Source organism: Pogona vitticeps, chromosome 1 (genome assembly GCF_051106095.1).
Source record: "Pogona vitticeps strain Pit_001003342236 chromosome 1, PviZW2.1, whole genome shotgun sequence".
NCBI lineage: Eukaryota > Metazoa > Chordata > Lepidosauria > Squamata > Agamidae > Pogona > Pogona vitticeps.
In genome coordinates, this window is record NC_135783.1 from 26,220,655 (window position 1) to 26,237,593 (window position 16,939).

A 16,939-nucleotide genomic window follows, 5' to 3' on the forward strand; every position below is an offset into this window, starting at 1 on the left:
TCAATTGCACCACCAAGATGTATTTCAGCGCCTTGTCCGTTAGCCACTGTTAAGTCCCAGCAAGTGCCACTAGCCGTACAGGAAGACCTGTAGAATTCTGGCTCGTATGTTTTTGCATTGCAGATCCCATTAGCACCAAACTGCATTACCAACAATCATCAGAGGTATAGTACAGAACACCTAGAGGCTTTTAAGCTGATCTAGAACCTGCTTCTCAACTTTTGATCTTGCAGAAAGAACTTTCAGCTTGCACAGCCAATGGGCAGTGGTTTGGGATGTTCAAAACATCTGGAAGGCTGAAGATTGAGAACCACTGATCTAGAACTCTGCTGCAGTTTTCACTTTTCCGAGCTTTCTAGTCACAAAGCCCTTCTGTAATTTCCTTACATTGATTTTGCTACCTTTTCCTGGCCCCATATAAATACATCCTCATCCTGCAATTATTATAGCTCAATCCTTCCCTGCTTGACTTTTGTTCCTCAGCTCTCAGCCATCCAAAAAAATTCTCTGGAATTTCTGGAACAGAAATCTAGCACTTGGAATTTTGTTCTCAGGGTATAGGGAGGAATAAGCAGTGATTGCCCTCTTCTGCTGGCTATCAAAAACCTTTGGAGGATGGGAAAACCATCTGCCTGAGATCCCAAATTTCATTCCTCTGGATCATGAAAGTTTTCTTTGCAGCACAGATATGTGGCAGATGTTTAGGATTACTGCACTAGGTAACTGGGCTGTAACAGAGTGCATGCTTTGCACACAGAAGGTTGCATGTTCGATGCCCACTGACTCAAGCGGCATTAGAATGGCTGCCTTGGTGAAATCCCAGAGTCACTGCCAGTCAAAGTTTATATTACTGGAGTAGTTGGACCAAGCACTTCACCCAGTACAGGGAACCTTCCTGTATTCTTTATGTTCCAGTTAATGGACCAGGGTAAGGATGGCTGTCCAGATTTTTCCACTGTAATACTCATAAACCCATAATGCTCGTCATGCTGACTGGGGCTTCTGGGAGATAAATTCCAAACACCTGAAGAGTCATTTTCCCCCATCCGCCTAAGATTTCTTTGGGTTGTGAGTTGTGGTACAGCCAACTGAAACCTCTATGTTCAGTAACATCACATTACCCAAGAGCAGATAAGTGATTGCCTTCATGCTCATCTAAAAATATCTAAGTTGGACTTCTGAGCTTTGCAGCAATGGACAGAGTTGAGTGGGTAAAAGGAATGGAGATGCATCCATGAGAAGAAAATGGGGCTTAGCAAGGAGGTTTCTGAGAAAAGGACCCCCTGAAAACACCCTTTTTACATGCAACCATTTGTCTTTCCTGGATGTGGAGTACTTAACTACGAAAAGCATCTACTCTTTGGAATAGCATAATCCGACTGACTGCAGTTTCCCCATCCTTTAATGATTAAAGCCTAAGTAAAACATCTGTCCCAAATAAATATAAGGAAAAAAGATTGCAACAACGAAGCCTGTTCAATCTGTCTTGGAATGTGCATGAGCAAACATCAAGCAATTAAATTCTGCTTTTCATCCAGCATTAACTCCTTAGAGACCAAGAGGCTTTGCAGTTCCAATTGCATTTCTTAAACAACAAAAAAGTAAACCTGCAGAATGGAGATGTTCAACATGCAGAGGTATTAAACTCCAATTATGACACATGCCAGACAGAGCTGGCCCTTTTCAGGCATTTATTATTATTTTTGCTTCCACAGCAAAATGGACTGGGTCAGAAGAGCAAATAGTTGTTGACCAAACTTAGTAGTTCCCAACCTTGGGTAGCCCAGGTGTTCTTGGACTGCAACTCCAAGAAACTGTTCACCAAAGCAGATGGAGCCAGAAGGGCATTGTACCCTAAAGATCCTGTTTCTGCCTGGTTGCTAGCCTACTCCCCCAGGGAATTTAAAAGAAACAAACAAATCAGCAAAGAAATGTTAGCAAGTCTCTTCCTTGTTTCTCTGGATGGAGCCATTTGTTCTACACAAAGATTTGGAGTGAAGTTGTCACTCCTTCCTCCTGATCACAGAATTAAAATGAGGCCTCTGCACATGGTCCAATAAGGAGGGCTTGGAAAAGCTCTAAAACTTTTGAGCCAGAGGAGTAGATTTGGGAAGCTTTGTCTTTTGGGGTGGGTAGAGAAGTTGCGAAGGTGAGAGAGAAAGGGATTCTGGAGGTTAGTTCTGTGTCTCATATACAGTGAAAAGGAATACACTTCTTTGAATGTGCATTATATATGTCTAGTTTTCTGGATCTGTGAATGGTCTTCTATTAACATCATTTTCCTTCCCACAATACTTTCCTCAAAGATGCAGGCTGCAGCAATCAGACCTGCAAATGAAGTTCCCACTTCCCTTCCAGAGACCAATCACAACACAAAGCCAACTAAATGCAAGGTAGTAAAAGTGAAGTAAATAACATGTTGTGATAAATGAATTCCGGAGCTGGAGTCCCGAAGGCAGCATGTGTCGTTCTGCCAACTCCTGCGACATTGCTGTAACCAGTTGTATTGGCTCTTGCCTTTCCATTGGACCATTTCAGCAATGTGGAGAGGGGGGATCTGCTGCTTGGGTAACAGCCTATCCTCCATATTACCTTACCTGGGCTTCATGCTCTGGAGAGGACACTCCTCGATTCAGAGCATGTTACTACCATAGTCTCTTGAGACTGAAGGATGCCTATGCTATGCTATGATAAATGAATGTCTTCCATCACTTTAAGTAGTATGTCTTCTACAAATTCGCTCAGCATTATGCCTATTTTCTCCTTATGAGAAGACTGAGACTGTAACATCCTGAAAGATCCTAGAGAAACTTTGCTACGGTTCTCTAGGACAACAGCAGTATAATTGCTAACTGCAGTAAATAACTCATGTCATTGCAACTTCAGTACAGCAGGGTTTTTCTATCCCAACGGATGTACAATTTGGGAACCCAGTCTGAATAAAAGGTTAAATCAGCAACGTAATAAGCCTACTGCTTCTAATGTTTCAGAACCCTAAATTATCTCTTTCATTATTGAGACAATAAAACTAATAGGTGACTCTGTCAAACAAGATGCAAAATTGTATAGTCATCATGTGTGTTCTTTTTAAAAAAATTTAAATAGTTTTTTACTTAGGAATATACTAAATTACAGGCAAGTATTGTAATCAAGTATTTTTTTGTGTGAAGCTTTTTATTTTTCTGTTTTGAGCTCTAGGGTTATAGTTTTTTTTTGGGGGGGGGACTTATATACCGCTCCATAGCACTACAAGCACTCTCCGGGCGGTTTACAATTTAATTATACAGGCTACACATTGCCCCCCCAGCAAGCTGGGTACTCATTTTACCGACCTCGGAAGGATAGAAGGCTGAGTCAACCTTGAGCCGGCTACCTGGGATTTGAACCCCAGGTCGTGAGCACAGTTTTAGCTGCAGTACAGCATTTTAACCACTGCACCACGAGGCTCTTATGGTTACTTGGCGAAGACAGGATGCCTATAAATGCTTTTTCACATACCAGGTTGACACAGAGCAAAGTTCTCCATAGACCAACGTGAGTGTTAGAAATTCCAAAGATACATCAACACAGGAAGCAAGAGTGATTTGCATTCCCTCTTTCACTGCTTCGGGTAACTGTACCGGTGGAATACTTTGCCAAACCCATTCTCAAGCCTATGAAATTGGGACAAAGGAACTGGACTACGGAAAACAGAAGCAAGGCCTTTAAGAGATTCACCAGAGGTGACCTTGTCAATGAAAGGACCACTGCGTTATTTTGATTCTTTTATTATTCTTATTTTTAAATCTTCAAATTTTTCTGCCATGAGACAGGAATGCATGATAGATAGAAATGGCTCAAACATCTTCACATGACACTCTTAAATCATATTTCATTCACAATTTTCCCCTAGAACATCTACAGTTAACATAATCCCACTCATTTCCATCCATTATCACAGATTTAATTACCCATTAAACAGTAGTTGCCAGCAATCCAAAGCTGTAAGGCTTGCTTTTTCATTTTTTTTTTGCATTAAAAAAACAAAACTCATTTGAACTACAACACCAGAAAAATTAAAACTAAATTCTCCTTTTACATGGCAACCCCAAGGTGATAAGCAATGTTTGCTTAAATGAAATGTAATGTATGTGGTATTCAGTGAAGATATGAGGAAGGGGTCTCTTGCTTACTAGAAGTACTTTTTTCACCTTTCACCATTCATTTGAAAAGAGGAATGGAGAATTATTGTAGGCTTGGGGGCCAATTTGTCACATCTAAGACCATCACAGGCTACACCAAGCCCCCCCCCCATGGTAAAAAATAGAGGAAAGATTCAAAACAGGAAATGCCAGGAAATAGCCACTTATGTTTTTTTTTTGGGGTGGGGGGAGAGCTTGTTCCCCACCCCAGCCTGACTAAAGCAAGAAACTACCACCTTGGAGGCCTTCTGGAACTGAAAACCTGATTTCTGTTCTTTTTTTGAAAAAAACTTTTTTGCACTTTTTGCCAGTGGGAGCAAGAGACTCAGGAGAGACTTAGGGCCTGCAAAAATGCAACTGAGGGCCCACATATGGCTCATGAGCCACATTTCCCCCACCTACTTAAAAGTTGGTGTCAATTTTGGTGAGTGTAACTCGACGCTCAAAAGGCATCTATCAGAAGTAGGAGAAACTGCTTTTTTGTTTATTCTCTTCCTGCTGTGAAGGCTCTTGTATGCCCCACTCCAATTTCTTTCTAAACAAATTGTTGTTGAAGATATGGCATGTGAATAGTTAAAAACACCCTCTTCCATTGGTGGATGTCCCCCCCACCCCGAAACTTACTGGATACCACTCAAAGGAATCCATTTCCTGACAAAATGGCTGAAATCCAGTAGTATGTTGAAGACAGAATAGACCCACTGAAACAGTGGGGATTTGGTGAGTCAACTCCTCTATAAGTTTCACTGACTTTATGAGTCTACTCTAGTTGTGACTTGTTACTGAATTTTAGCCATTAAATTTGTATCACCCACTCTTAACATTTAGTGAAGTGGTCAGTCACAGACTAGGGCTTTCCAATAACATTAATATTTAACAGTACAGTTTAAAACAAAACAATGAAAACGATGGGTTGGCTTGGAATCCACATCTCTCTCCATTTGTAGAGAATTATTTTGAGGTTTCCGGAATGGATGTAAACAAGAGGAAATTATATCTGTGTGTATGGGTGTGTCTGTCCATCTGTCCTTTGGGAGTTCCCAAATGTTACCAATGATGAATTGATGAGATACCTGATCTGAAGCATTTACTCCTGAGAAGATACTAGAAGGGAATGACAGTTCTGATGCACTTTGGAATGGCACAATCACGTAAACGCTTGCACATTTAAGACTTAACAAACTCATCCAAAATTTCTAAACATGATTTCTAACTAAATGCTAAAATATCAGCACAATTTATAAAACAAAAGAATCCTATGTAATCAAAACATAAACAAGTAGGAATTTTTTCAGCAAACTTTTTAAATGTAGGAAATTCTAGATACTTAAGAAAATGTAGCTGACAGGATTTGCCCCCACATATATTTTGTTTAAAAGCTAGTTTTCCAAATGTATCTTAAAATGCCATGATATCCCACAACTGGCCAGGTCCAGCCATCTTAGAGCTGCACGGCTTATAAAACCAGGGAAAGAGAGTAAAAACAAATACACAAAAATTACAACACACAAAGAAAAAAAAATCCAACTATATCCAACATAATCCAAGTAAATGTGACATTTATATTACAGCTATTAAAAAGGAGGCTATAAAAAAGCCTATCTGTCTTTCGTTGTTATGGTTATTCCTAAAGATTTCATAGGTGATTGGTTTATTATATTAATCCCAAGCACCAGATTTCATAACTTAATGGTATTCTTCTAATATTTAGCCTCTTATTGAGGAAATGAGTTGTATCTGAAGGCCAAGCTTTAACTTGAGAAATAGAACTTTAGTCATATGCAGTCAAGTCAGTACAACATCGTCACAGTAGGCGTTCTTGAGTTTTGATAATGTACAGGCAATTAGCTCCTTGAAAAGACATCAGACGGCAGCCATCAATTTAAAAAAAATGAAGAAGAAAAAGAAGAAGAAGGAGGAGAGGGAGAAGGACAACAACAAAAAAAAAACAAGATTTTTTTTTTTAAAAAAACAAAGCTTGCTGTCTTAAGTTCGATCTTTTAAGATCCATGAACTGGGAACAATGAGGTGTGTTCTGTAATATAAGTTGTCTTAGAAGTAGCAGCACCCAGGGCAGATAATGTCCAGAGGCTAGTAGGAATTACTAGTGTTAGAAAACTGCATAGGTGTTGATTAAGAAGGCAGTACGTGTGGTGTGTTATATGGCTCTGCTGGGACAGTGTCCTCCTCTCCTTCTCTTTTTAATATAAAAAAAGAAAGGAGCGCTCTGTAAAGAGCTTGCACCTGGGATGCATTACACAGCAAGTATTACTCAACGCTTCTGTTTGGTGTTAAGAGTTCTCATACAGAAGACTCCTTTTCCCTCTCCCCAGCGTACTGCTGGAACCAATTCCTCCTTTCCTTCTACTCCCCTGCCTCTTTTGGAAAGCAATTTCAGAATGTTGTTTTTAATGTATGGTTACGTCTTACTATCTTGATCGGTCATTGACCAGAACTGTCAAGGTGGGTCCTTACAATAGTGCCATGCATTAAAAACAGAAGATCCGACTGAAAGCCTTCAATGGAAACCCAACAAGTGGAGTGGTTCCTGATAGAGAGCTGTTTCCCTTACCCCTTCCTGAACCCTATTGCCCTTTACAAATGTATGCACACTGAAGGTAAAACAACAACAGGATATAAAGACCATCTGGAGTTTTGAGCTGTTATGACATCAGAGAATTTTCAGGCTGGTCTTCCATAACAGTGCATTTGCTCTGTTCCTCACTGGTTTCGTTGGATGGCTCTTCACAGTTTGGCTCACCGGGGTCCAGGCTGCTCCCCTCACTTTGTTCCTCGTTCTGCTCCTCGTTGGCCTCCACAGTCTGCTCCAGATTACACTCCAGAGATATTAGGGAACCATCTGTCACGCTTTCAGTGGCTGCCATTTCATCAAATGACTGAACAAGGGGAACAGGGGGACTCTGCTGTATGAAGCTCTCAGCGGTGCTTACAGGCATTTTGGGCGTGCCCATGTCTATGGCAATGTCATTCTGTGGCAAAGTTGCTTTCTCCACAAGTTTCCATTGAATGATACTCATATCTTTTCCTCCAGTTGAAATCAAATGACTGTCACTATGAGTGAAGCTGACATTGGTCACGTGGCTGCTGTGGGCACTGTATTTATGACTTGGGGCCTGAGGATATAAAACACACCAGGAAATCAAAGTCTACGATAGGAACAGCCTATCTACTCGAACAACTGTTCTATCTCAATGTCACAACTAGAAAAACTTTCCCAAATCTGCCTTTCCTGCCTTCTCCAATAAATTGTACATGTTGTACACATTCTCAAGAAATATGCATCCTTACAAGACCAGCCAAGAATTACACAAAAGCCTAATTGACACTGAATATTGTATGCTAGAGGGAGTTTCACCAGAAGTTGAAAAGCTGTTTTTTTAGACAACAATTCCCCAAATCAGAAAGCCATCATAGCCACTGGGAATGCTGGCTGCGAATACTGGGACTTGTAGTCCAAAAAGCTATTTTTTCCAAGCTTTGGAATGGGATAGGTAGGATAACTTTGCAGAATATTATAGCATTATACTATTAAAGCTCCTGGGAATCCCATTTACCAGAATAATTGATCTAGATATGTCAGCATCACCACCCCTCCCCAGATTACTCGCTTTACAGCTATGACTATGTTATATCTGCCAAACAAAAGCAGGTAAGAAACCCAATCATAAAACTAAATATATCCATAGTAATCACAGCACTCAAGCAGCTTATATGAAAAATAACTGCAACATGTTTCTTAAAAATTGCAACAAGTAAGTAAAATAGGTGGAGAAACAAAGAAGCAGTTTGAACATCATGGTTCTACAGAACTAATTTAGCCTGGCTGTGGAAATTTCCACTTGTCCATGATGACTTTTACCTCCTAAAATCTATCACTCAAGTCATACAGTAAACATCAAGGTTTCTCCTAGTGCATCTGCTTAGCACAGGACATGGTTTTCTTGTGTGTGATACTGAACTATGCTATCATTAGTTTAAGCACATGCACCCATGTGTATGCATCATGGATATACATACACATTTTCTGTAATGCAAGCATTTATTTGTACAGTCTTATTACATGCATTTGTGTATACTGAACCCATTTTATGTATTTTTAATACACATTCTTAGCCACTTGTGCTTTTATTTATTTATTTATTTATTTATTTATTTATTTATTTATTTATTTATTTATTTATTTATTTATACCCCACCTATCTGGTCATTGCGACCGCTTTTAAAACGTGGGCATGCAAGCTGTGCTATCGTACAGATTCTGAGTCAAGTTCCTTGTCTTGCAACAAGTTTCAACAGATGTGAATTCTGTCAAGAATCTCAACATCCCCAGAATTCTCTTCAATGCCTACTTAGAGTGCATTTTCACACATGTATGATTCTGCCTCATCCCACCTTTCCTTCTGAAATGGGAGTCTAGACAGACATACCTTTGCCTTGGAGCAGGGATACTGAAACAGATGGACTTTACAAAAGTCATCAGCAACAGCAATCACTTTTCTGTTGTGGGATCTGACAAGAGCATTTATATCTGTTCCATCTGATCCCTCAGGCCACACTCCTGAAACACAGCAAAATAAGAAGAATTAAGGCTACCACCCACTTATCACATGCATGATAAACTTTTATGGTCCTCTAGACATTGGTAGGCACCATCTCTCAGCAGCCCCAGCCAGCGGGCCTATAGTCAATGGCAAGGGGACTTCCAGTCCATCATCATCTAGAGAAGGAATAGGGAACTTCAGAAGTTCCCAGGTCAATTTCTCACCCTGTCTGGGAGACTGAATGAATGAATAAAATGAGAGGCAAAAAAGTTTTTTGGACCAAGTAGAACCAGTTCTATAGGACTCACTCTACTTGGCAGAGAATCTGTTATGATGACTGTCCCCTCAGACCCCATCATCTACATACCAAGTTAACAGAACCGAATACATCAGTATGTATGAGACTCCAGCATGCGATGCTAGAATTAGCAGTTACAGAATTATCCAGAATGATCTCATGTACACAAACTCAGGGAGATGAAAAACACTTAAATGGTTTAGGACCTCAATAACTGGCAGATCACCTTCTCCCAACTAGATCTACCCAAATCACTCGCCATAGCCAGGAGGGACGGTTGAGGGGCATAACACCAAGAGAGGCCCGAAAAGAAAAACAAGAAACTGGGTCTTCTCGGCAGCGGCCCCTCGGCTCTGGAATAACTTCCCATCAGTGATTCGCCTGGCTCCCTCACTGGGTGTTTTTAAGAGCCAATTAAAAACTTGGCTCTTTAGGCAGTCCTCCCCTCCTGCCAATACTTGATTTTATTGTTATTATAATTTTCTGTTTCCCCATCTTGAGCATTACTTAGCATTACTAATCACTATTGTTTTGAATTGTTTTTAACTGTTTTAGCTTACAATGTTTAATGGAACCCGCCCGGAGTAGACTTTGTCTAAAAAGGTGGGATAGGAATCTAATAAATAAAATAAAATAAATAAAAACATTACGTCTCAAGTCCATTGTATTTATCTGAATCCCACTTCAAGCCCATCACTATTTCCTACCACAGCTATAAGTGACTGAAAAGTCACTTCCAGTTTCAAAACAGAAAGCACACTTTTGTTCTGTCTTGGAACAAAGTGTGAGTGAAATTTGCTGCCCAAATTAGTAACGGGGCATTTTTCAAAAATACACATCAAACTGTTTGAGTTGAAGAAGCACTTATGAGGGAAGGAATGTTAACACATTCCCTGCCCAATACTTTTCTATTGCAATCTGCCTCTCTAAATACTACTCTGATATGGATACAGATGTGGATCAACTTGAAGTGAAGCACTGTGTGCACCAAATAAGTTAAAGATGTTTCTATCATTGTTTCATTTTACTGTTGAGAAAAGAAAGAAAATAAAAATCTATAGCATCTCCACTTTGCAAAGTTAAGAAACTCTACAAGTAATATCTTTTCATGTCAATTTCCTGGAATATTACCGGTCTTTAAATTTCAAAAAGCCTTTGTGGCATAGTAATTACAATGCTGGTCCAGAGCATTGGTTCCCAATCTTGGATCCCCAGATGTTCCTGGGCTACAACTCCCAGAAATCCTGATCAGCACAACTAGTCGTGAAGTCTCCTGTGATTTTAGTCCAAAAACATCTGGGGACCCAAAGGTGGGAACCATTGGTCTACAGCCTGTAGATTCAGATTCTAAATCTCAGTGATCCATATATTCACTGGATCACCTTGAGCTACTTACTTTTTTTTGGGCTGATGTACCTCACAAGGTACATCACTGTGGGTTAATGGGAAGGAGAGCCATGTATGACGCCTTGAGATCACACACAAGAAACAGGCTATAACTGAAAGTATTAACTAAACAAGCATTAAACAGAAAACTGCTACTCACCAAATACCTGAAATCCCAGCACACAAGTATATGTTGTCCAATCTATGTCTTTACACTCTGAACGATTCCTCATTAGTTTACAACCAGCTGGAATGTCCCCTTTGAAAAAAACACACAGCAGGATCAGAATTACACTGAGTAAAAGGCATTAGTTTTAGCTGCCTACTGCAATACTGACAGATTTCACATTATTTAAACAAGTGTTTATGCTGGACGAAGTATTGCTTAAAACAAAATCCAAAAGTCACGGATGGGCATTAACTTTATTAAGCTCTACTATACATACTTAAAATATGCAGTCTTTTGAGTTCTGCAGAAATCTTCATGAGGCTAGCGAGGGAAGGCATGCGAGTCAAAATATTTTGTGTTTTCAAGCTCTTTTTCTGGGTGTTCATATTTCAGTTGAAAGAAGGTCAACTCAAATTTATAGAATCTTGGAATAATGGAGTTGGAAAGGGCCTATAGGGCCACTGAGTAACCCCTTACTCGATGAAGGAATCCAAATCAAAGTAGATCTGACAGATGTTTGTCCAATTTTCTCTTGAATGTCTCCAGCGTTGGATCACTCACCACTTCCCAAGGTAATTGGTTCCACTTATGTACTGCTCTAACAGGAGGTTTTCCTGACATTCAGTTGCAATCTGGCTTCCTGTAACTTGAACCCATAATTATGTGCCCTGCACTCTAGGATGATTGAGAACAGATCCTACCCCTCCTTGGTATAACAATCTGTCAAGTATTTGAAGAATGCCATCACATCTTCCCTCAGTCTTCTTATCTCAAGGTTAAACATGTCCAGTTCTTTCAATATGTCTTCAAAAGTCTTGGGTCTAGTCACCTCATCATCCTTGTTGCCCTCCTCTATTCCAGTTCCAGTTCATTTGGCACTATTCTTTATATGAGTATGAAAATGCACTCTACATTAAGATAGGTCCCTTTCACCCAGGGTCAATTCTTGAAAAAAAAAATCACTTCTCAGAATTATAACTCCCAGAATCCCCAGCCACTGTCGTCACTGACTGTGCTGCCTAAAGAATTCTGGATCTGTAGTCCAAAAATGTAACATTTTCAAACCTTATTCAATATTATATCCTTTGTGATTTCCAGAGTACTGGGAATAAATCATCCCAGCTGTACCAGAGGAGAGCTTTGAAACCTGGGACCTTCCACATACAACTTAATGCACTCCACCCACTGAGACAAGACTCTTAATATAACACTAGTGATTAATAAATCATAACCATGTAGGTAAGAAATATAAGTAAGAGCCATCTCTCCTCACAATCCTGGAAAACTCAAAGGTGGGGAATTTTTGGTGCCCCAGATGTTATGGATGTCAACTCTTTGAAGCACCAGCTATTGTGACTAATACTTAAGCAATTCTGTGATCTGGTGCCTAAAATATCTGGAGGGCCAATGATTCTCCATCTCTACTTGAGATGGAAGGTTACCAAAGGTAAAGGAGCACAGAAGTGTCAGCTGAAAGGATCTGCCAAGTTAAGCAGACAAGTGATAGGGTGCAATATTGAAATAAGCCTGGAGCAGTACTTGCTCCCAACTGCATTCTTTTCTGATCCTTTTAGGTTTGCTGCTCTTCATAATTTGCCTTGGAATTCTCATTTGCAGACAACTGCACATAGGGAACAACTGCTTTGGGTCTGAGACTGCATAGAAGGAAGGAAGGAAGGAAGGAAGGAAGGAAGGGAAAGAAAGAAAGAAAGAAAGAAAGAAAGAAAGAAAGAAAGAAAGAAAGAAAGAAAGAAAGAAAGAAAGAAAGAAAGAGGCAAAATATATTATATATTTACTGGAGTGGGGGTGGGGAGAAGGAAGCTCTTTAAAAGATGGCCAGAAATATTCCTGCCCTTTTGAGTATTTTAAGAGAGCTGAAATGCATCCATTTCAAATTGGTGAGCTGCAAGAAGGCAGGTTTTCTCACTTCATTTTAACGCAGACTGCCTGAACATATGAGAAAGACATACAGTCCCACCAGTTTCCTGCCACTTAGATCCAGCACAGCCTGACACGACAACAAAGGAAAGCCGTGAGAATTCTAGGCATTCCAAGTACAAAACTGATACGAACTAGCTTTTTAAAGCTATCTCAAAAACTTGTAAGAATCTAGCAAATGGTTTTGGACTGAGGGTTTCAGACACATTGTAAACAAGAGTTTGCACTCCAGGTTTCCAGATAATTCCGGATTCAAACTTCAGAGGACTGACTCTCCATCTGATCTCATCAGTAGCCAAACTCATATGCAGTGCAGCATCTTCTTAAACTTCCAGCAGTTGAGGCTTTGTAAGTTTAAACAAATACTTTTCACTTGGAAACTCAGGAAGAGACTATGCATATGCAGGCTAAATTGAGGGCAGGCAGGTTGAAATGGTTCAGGGGCCAACCTCTGATCTTAGGACTCACTGAGGAATGCATCGCAGCCCCAAATCCATAAGATGGAGGGGCAAAGTAGGAAATCATCAGATGGAGATTTCCATTTTAAGAGGTGGAATAGGCATTTTAGTGGTTTTGGGTGAGTCTCATTTATAATTCATCGTTCCAGGAGGCTTCCAGCAAATAAAAACAATAGGGGGTTGGGAGGGTTCTTGGAGCTCTCAAAGCATGGGTGGGGGCCCATGTGGCCCACGAGCACACCCATCCTGTGGCAAATCCAGTTGTCAGTCCCAAGTACTGAAGAACTGAATCATTCAGACATGTATAAACATTGCCTTTACAAGTCCTGTTCCTGACCTCTGAGAAAGCCTGACCCTATTTTCAAAAACAATGGGTGTCTTCATGGTGCACAATATTTTCAAAGGAATTTCTGGGTATTTTGCCAGTTTTGCACAATATAGTGGTGGCAGCGGAGGGGGGGGGAGGACACACCCCTATTAGTTAGGGAAGTGTTCAATGTTGCCTTCCTATTGCCAGAAATTGCCCCTCCCTAAAGCAGCTGAGCTGTCAAGCTATGCATGAACCATATTGTGCAACTACATGCTATTATAATAAAAACTTCGTTTTTAATGTCTGCTCGCCACACCAGTAACTGACAAGGGAAGCACGTGTAATGTCATTTCTAAAGCCCCAGACTTGCTTAACTGACATAGCATCCTCCACCACCAGTCTCCTCTGTAAACTTTTGAATTGACTGATATCCTTGCAGAGACGTGTGCTATATTTGCAAATGCCATAAGGTAAGGAATAGCATTGCACAATATACTACATGGTTAGGTTACAGAAGTTCATACCAGGATCTCTAGTCAGCAAATGTTTTGCACCCATATTTTGGCTTCTAGCAGCCTTCTTCCCCACCCTGTCACTCCTATTTCTCATCATGATTGTACAGTTTTCTAGGCTGGAGGTAATTGTAGGGTTGTACTCACAGTATAATATTTCATAGTCTCCCGAGTTTGACATTATGTACTTATTTTCTGGGGACCAGTCAAGGTGTGTAATATAGCTGGAATGTCCCTAAAATACACACACACAGAGAGACAAACAAACAAGAAATAGACAAGTGATCAAAATTCAAGTCAGTACTTCCTGCTGCTTCCCTGTTTAATATTTCCATTAAAATACTCTTCTGTAGAATATGACACAACAGATTATAGGAATAAGCTACTAAATTTGCTTGCTGCAAAGCAGCCAACCATTTCAGTGGGGCTTATTTGGAAGCCAAGAATGGTTTGCATGACATGGCATGGATATTGAAGTCTTTCTCTCCTGTTTATTATAGCCAACTGTAGTATTAATTTTGTCCAACTTTCTCCTCATTTAAACCAGCAAAAGTAACAAGGCAGAATGCTAGAAGATGGGCCGGAAGCACAATGTACAAAAGAACTGTCCAAAATGATTCAAACCAGACTTGAACCCAGCCAAAAATGGCAGAAGGAATAGCTTCAATATGGAAGTTTGCATAATTTCTAAATATTTTAAAAAACGAATTAAAGAGCAGTCAGTGAGCTTTATAAATACAAGGAAAATTGTAAAAAAGAGAAATGCTGGGTAAGTCCAAAGCACTCATTAGTCCATCATTCTGTTCCCACAATGGCCAACTCTCCCATCTGTACTTCCCAACAGCTAAGAGTCCAACTAGATGACTGGTTTATCACATTGTTTCCAGATTTTTTTTTTTTTGTCACAATGTGAGATTTTTCTCACCCCAATATCCTGCATCGAGTGTACTTTCTTTAATGTGGATGGATAATTAAAAAAAATCCAGCATGTTCTTGAGTTAATTCTGACTTACACCAACCCTTTTCAGGGTTTTAGAGTACTCAGAAGTGGATTACAATTCCCTTCTCCTGGGCTTGCACAACTTGACCAAGGCTATATAACTGGTTCTACTCCTGCAAGGCACAATAGTAGAACTCCCAGCCAGATGCCCAACTCACTGAGGCATTTAGCCAGTTTTTGAAATGGTTACTGGAAAGTGAACACAGGATTAATTTCCAATGATTGCTGAGCCATATGCCTGAGAAAATTCCATAGGGGAGGGGAATTATGATTAACCATAGGGAATATACATATCTCCCAAAGTCTTTTTTTGATCTCAATATAGAAAGGCATAATGCTTCTGATTCTGGGAACAATATATAGCCTACATAATGGATGAGTTTATCCTACATCAGGAGGCGGTATTCTAAAAGGACAGTATACTGTTTGTTTGTTTATTTATACCCTACATTTCTCCACAAGTGGACCTAACAATAACTTCCAATAATAGAACAAACAATATTAATAATGTAGGTTAAAAAAGCAACATAAATTATCACCACTTCCATTTTAACACTGCAATTAGGCAGTCAGTTACAGAAAAATCTGAAGAGTGTATATTCAAGGAATACTATGCATGACAGGGACACTCTAATACATAAAGCAAAGCAAAGCAAAGCAAAGTGTGCTGCTTATATACCGCCCCATAGCACTTCAAGCACTCTCTGGGTGGTTTACAAGTTAATTATACACATTGCCCCCACCCCCCCAGCAAGCTGGGTACTCATTTTACCGACCTCAGAAGGATAGAAGGCTGAGTCAACCTTGAGCCGGCTACCTGGGATTGAACCCCAGGTCATGAGCACAGTTTTGACTGTAGTACAGCGGTTTAACCACTGCACCACAAGGCAAGTTTTCTTAAGCTTTCACCTAAAAATTACACCTTGAAAACAGTAAATGTGTTTTCAAAGAAAAACAACAACTAGGGAGCCAACATTGGCTTTAACTCTCTAATCACTGGGATGTGCCATTCAGATTTTTTTGGACTCCAATGCCCAGAATTCTTCAAGAAATCCCGGGAAGGATTCTGTGACTTCCAACCAACACTTTTAGACACACCTACATTTCATTTACCCAGAAAAGGGCCTAACTAAAAGGCTCCATGTTAAAAAAAAAAAAGCAAGCTTACCCAGTGCTACTAGAATGGGCAGTGAGAATATACCTCCCAGGAAGCCCTAGGACTCCCAGGTAACACAAGGACAGATTCTGATTTTTAACAGGAAGCTCAGCTGAAACAAGGCTATGGAGCCTTCAAGCTAGGTCCTTTTCCAGATGAGCAAAATGAAGGTATGTCTGAAAGTGTCCATAGGTATTGGTCTATGGGATGAAACTCTCAAAATTCTGCCTGGAGAATTCCTTGAGCTGGAGTCCAAAAAATCCAAATGGCACAGTCCTACTTATCAGAGTGCACTTCTAGTGGCAAATTTCAGTTTGCCTCTTTTAATCTATGTAAGCCAGAAAATATGCACTCTTTTTTCTTATCTCTACACATTGTCATACCTTCTGTATTTAAGTGAATATCTAAATCATAGCAGGCACTGTGTTTGCAGCAACACTGTTTATGCTGTTTTTATTTTGAAGGATATTGAATCTGTTCTCACCAATACCAACAGAGGACCGTATGCAAACTTCAATAGAACCAAGAGTTAGGAGCCAAGTCTATTTATAAAAACCATCAATTACAGGACAAGTGACTTATACTTCAATTTCATCCAAAGGTTTAGTGGGAACCCTAATACGGATTCATATATTTTGCTGCTCTGAAAGTCCACCATAGCCAGCAAGTTAACACAATGTCAAAAAAGCATGGTGAAACTAAGTGCTTTCTTGACCCTGCCTCCACTTGCACCCTTCTTGTATCTGCTTTAGTGGGAAAACTGTAGGTCTGTCTCCGCATTTGGACCTGAGCAAAATGTGGTTTGTGCAAACCTTGACAAAATCATTCTTTAACATTATTTTCCCAACAGGACCACAACTTCAAGAAGACAATGGCCTTGCTCACTGGGAGTTTTTGGCAGCTGTAGTTATCAAAAGTAACTTCCTGAACTTTTGGGTCTGTGCCAAGATATAACTGCAAACTATGATT

The 16,939-nt window shown here is 40.1% G+C and overlaps 1 protein-coding gene across 4 annotated transcripts in view; it reads right to left on the reverse strand.

The window, feature by feature from the left end:
* Window positions 1-3,751: 3,751 nt before the first annotated feature.
* The window catches only part of EML4 (EMAP like 4), a 217,329-nt gene continuing 204,141 nt past the window's right edge, over window positions 3,752-16,939 (reverse strand). For all 4 annotated transcript variants that reach the window (XM_020803724.3, XM_078380879.1, XM_020803725.3 and 1 more), the window contains 4 exons: window positions 13,962-14,049; window positions 10,588-10,686; window positions 8,630-8,760; window positions 3,752-7,315 (listed from right to left, as the gene is read on the reverse strand). In XM_020803724.3, coding sequence (XP_020659383.3) covers window positions 6,845-7,315; window positions 8,630-8,760; window positions 10,588-10,686; window positions 13,962-14,049 — 789 coding nt within the window. In that variant the 3' untranslated portion in view covers window positions 3,752-6,844. The remainder of the gene's footprint in view (window positions 7,316-8,629; window positions 8,761-10,587; window positions 10,687-13,961; window positions 14,050-16,939) is intronic.